The sequence below is a fragment of the Pygoscelis adeliae genome, unplaced genomic scaffold, assembly GCF_000699105.1.
Source record: "Pygoscelis adeliae isolate BGI_AS28 unplaced genomic scaffold, ASM69910v1 Scaffold9, whole genome shotgun sequence".
Classification (NCBI taxonomy): Eukaryota; Metazoa; Chordata; class Aves; order Sphenisciformes; family Spheniscidae; genus Pygoscelis; species Pygoscelis adeliae.
In genome coordinates, this window is record NW_008825557.1 from 2,421,109 (window position 1) to 2,422,556 (window position 1,448).

Consider the following 1,448-nt stretch of genomic DNA (forward strand, 5'->3'; position numbering starts at 1 on the left):
TTCTGTTCCTCTTATTAACATCCCCTACTACACAATACCAACCACCTTTCCTTGGAGATGATTTAGCTGACTGGTATCTAGTTAAACTCACAGTAACTGTTCTCAGCATCTACTTCGTTTTAAAGTTTGTTTCTTCTACTTTGGTCCTGTAAAGGGCCTATGTCCCTGAAAGACTTTCTGGTTTTCCAACTATATATCTTAACTAAATTAAATAAAATATATTACCTTGTAAACTGCAAAAATTGGTTTAAATTAAAATAGATTGCAATGATACCACCACGGCTCTTATGATGGCTTACTATGGCTATTCCCCGTCTATGGCTACTCCCCGTCTATGGCTGATAGGAAAGTTGTTTTCGGTAAAACCTACTGATGCTGCTTCTGGCTACGGGAAATTACTGAGTTACAATGGAGTCCATCAATATGTGTAGTCAAAACCAGAGGGTCTCCATTTCCTTTCTTCAGTTATAGCTGTGTCACCGAACAGAACAGTTTTAAGGTATTATGGGGCCAGAGAGAGCCATTAAACACTCACAAAGTTAAAAACTCCAAGGTAAAGCAGAGAAACTAATTTGAAAGCAAGAACCAGAATTCATGTCTCTGCTATCCCAGATGTAAGCCCCAAGCACTAGATTACAGACTCACATCTCCCTGTATTGGCTGTTTCTGCCCCTGTTTATCATCCTCCGCAGAACAGGACAGGAGGACCCGATGTCACACACACATTTCCTCTGCAACCATGGGTTTGAAGTCCTTTAGCCTGAAGAAGAGCTATCCGAAGCCAGCCTCCTCTCACTTCTCTGACGAGTGCCCTAACCAGTGAGCTACTTCAAAATAGAGGTGTCATTTCCATCCCATCTTTTAAAAGAAAAGGTTAACTCTCAATTTCCTCTCTGAACGATTCTAGACTTCTGCTCTCAGACGCGAACCCCAGGCTGTGGATGGGTAACCATGCCTTGTGTCCGGTCTGCCTGCTCATTCAGTATTAGAGAGAATCAAAAATGCAGGTCATGATAACAACAGAATAATCAGTGAAAAAACTCCTAATGTATTATGCTGATAACAAGACTATTTCAAGTTTGCTACAGAATATCAAATATCTATTTGAGATTACTCTGATTAGCACTCCAGATCTAATTCTTATTTTGTGATTTTATTTTAACCTGTAAAGTGCAGTTAGTTGATTAGTTAAAACCAGCTCTGATTCCGGGTTTGTACACGTTTGCTTTGGCAGTGTTAGTGCGGTTCTTGCCGTTGGCCCCATCTGTACCTGCAGTCAAGGACAGGCTTCGTTTGGCCGACGCCATTTTGCCAATGCATAAACCAAACAAGCAATTGCTGCCATTTCCGAATGGTGACACGTACCTGCCTCCCAGCCTCGTTGTTGTGCAGGTTCATCGCCGCCAGTCCGCTCCCGCTCTTGCCCGTTACATTCTTAATGGGCACAT

At 42.3% G+C, this 1,448-nt stretch overlaps 1 protein-coding gene across 1 annotated transcript in view; it reads right to left on the reverse strand.

Annotated features, from left to right (window-relative positions):
• WNT16 (wingless-type MMTV integration site family, member 16) overlaps nucleotides 1–1,448 on the reverse strand; it is a 10,171-nt gene that overhangs the window by 6,806 nt on the left and 1,917 nt on the right. Inside the window, exon 3 of the mRNA XM_009332289.1 lies at nucleotides 1,366–1,443. Coding sequence (XP_009330564.1) covers nucleotides 1,366–1,443 — 78 coding nt within the window. The remainder of the gene's footprint in view (nucleotides 1–1,365; nucleotides 1,444–1,448) is intronic.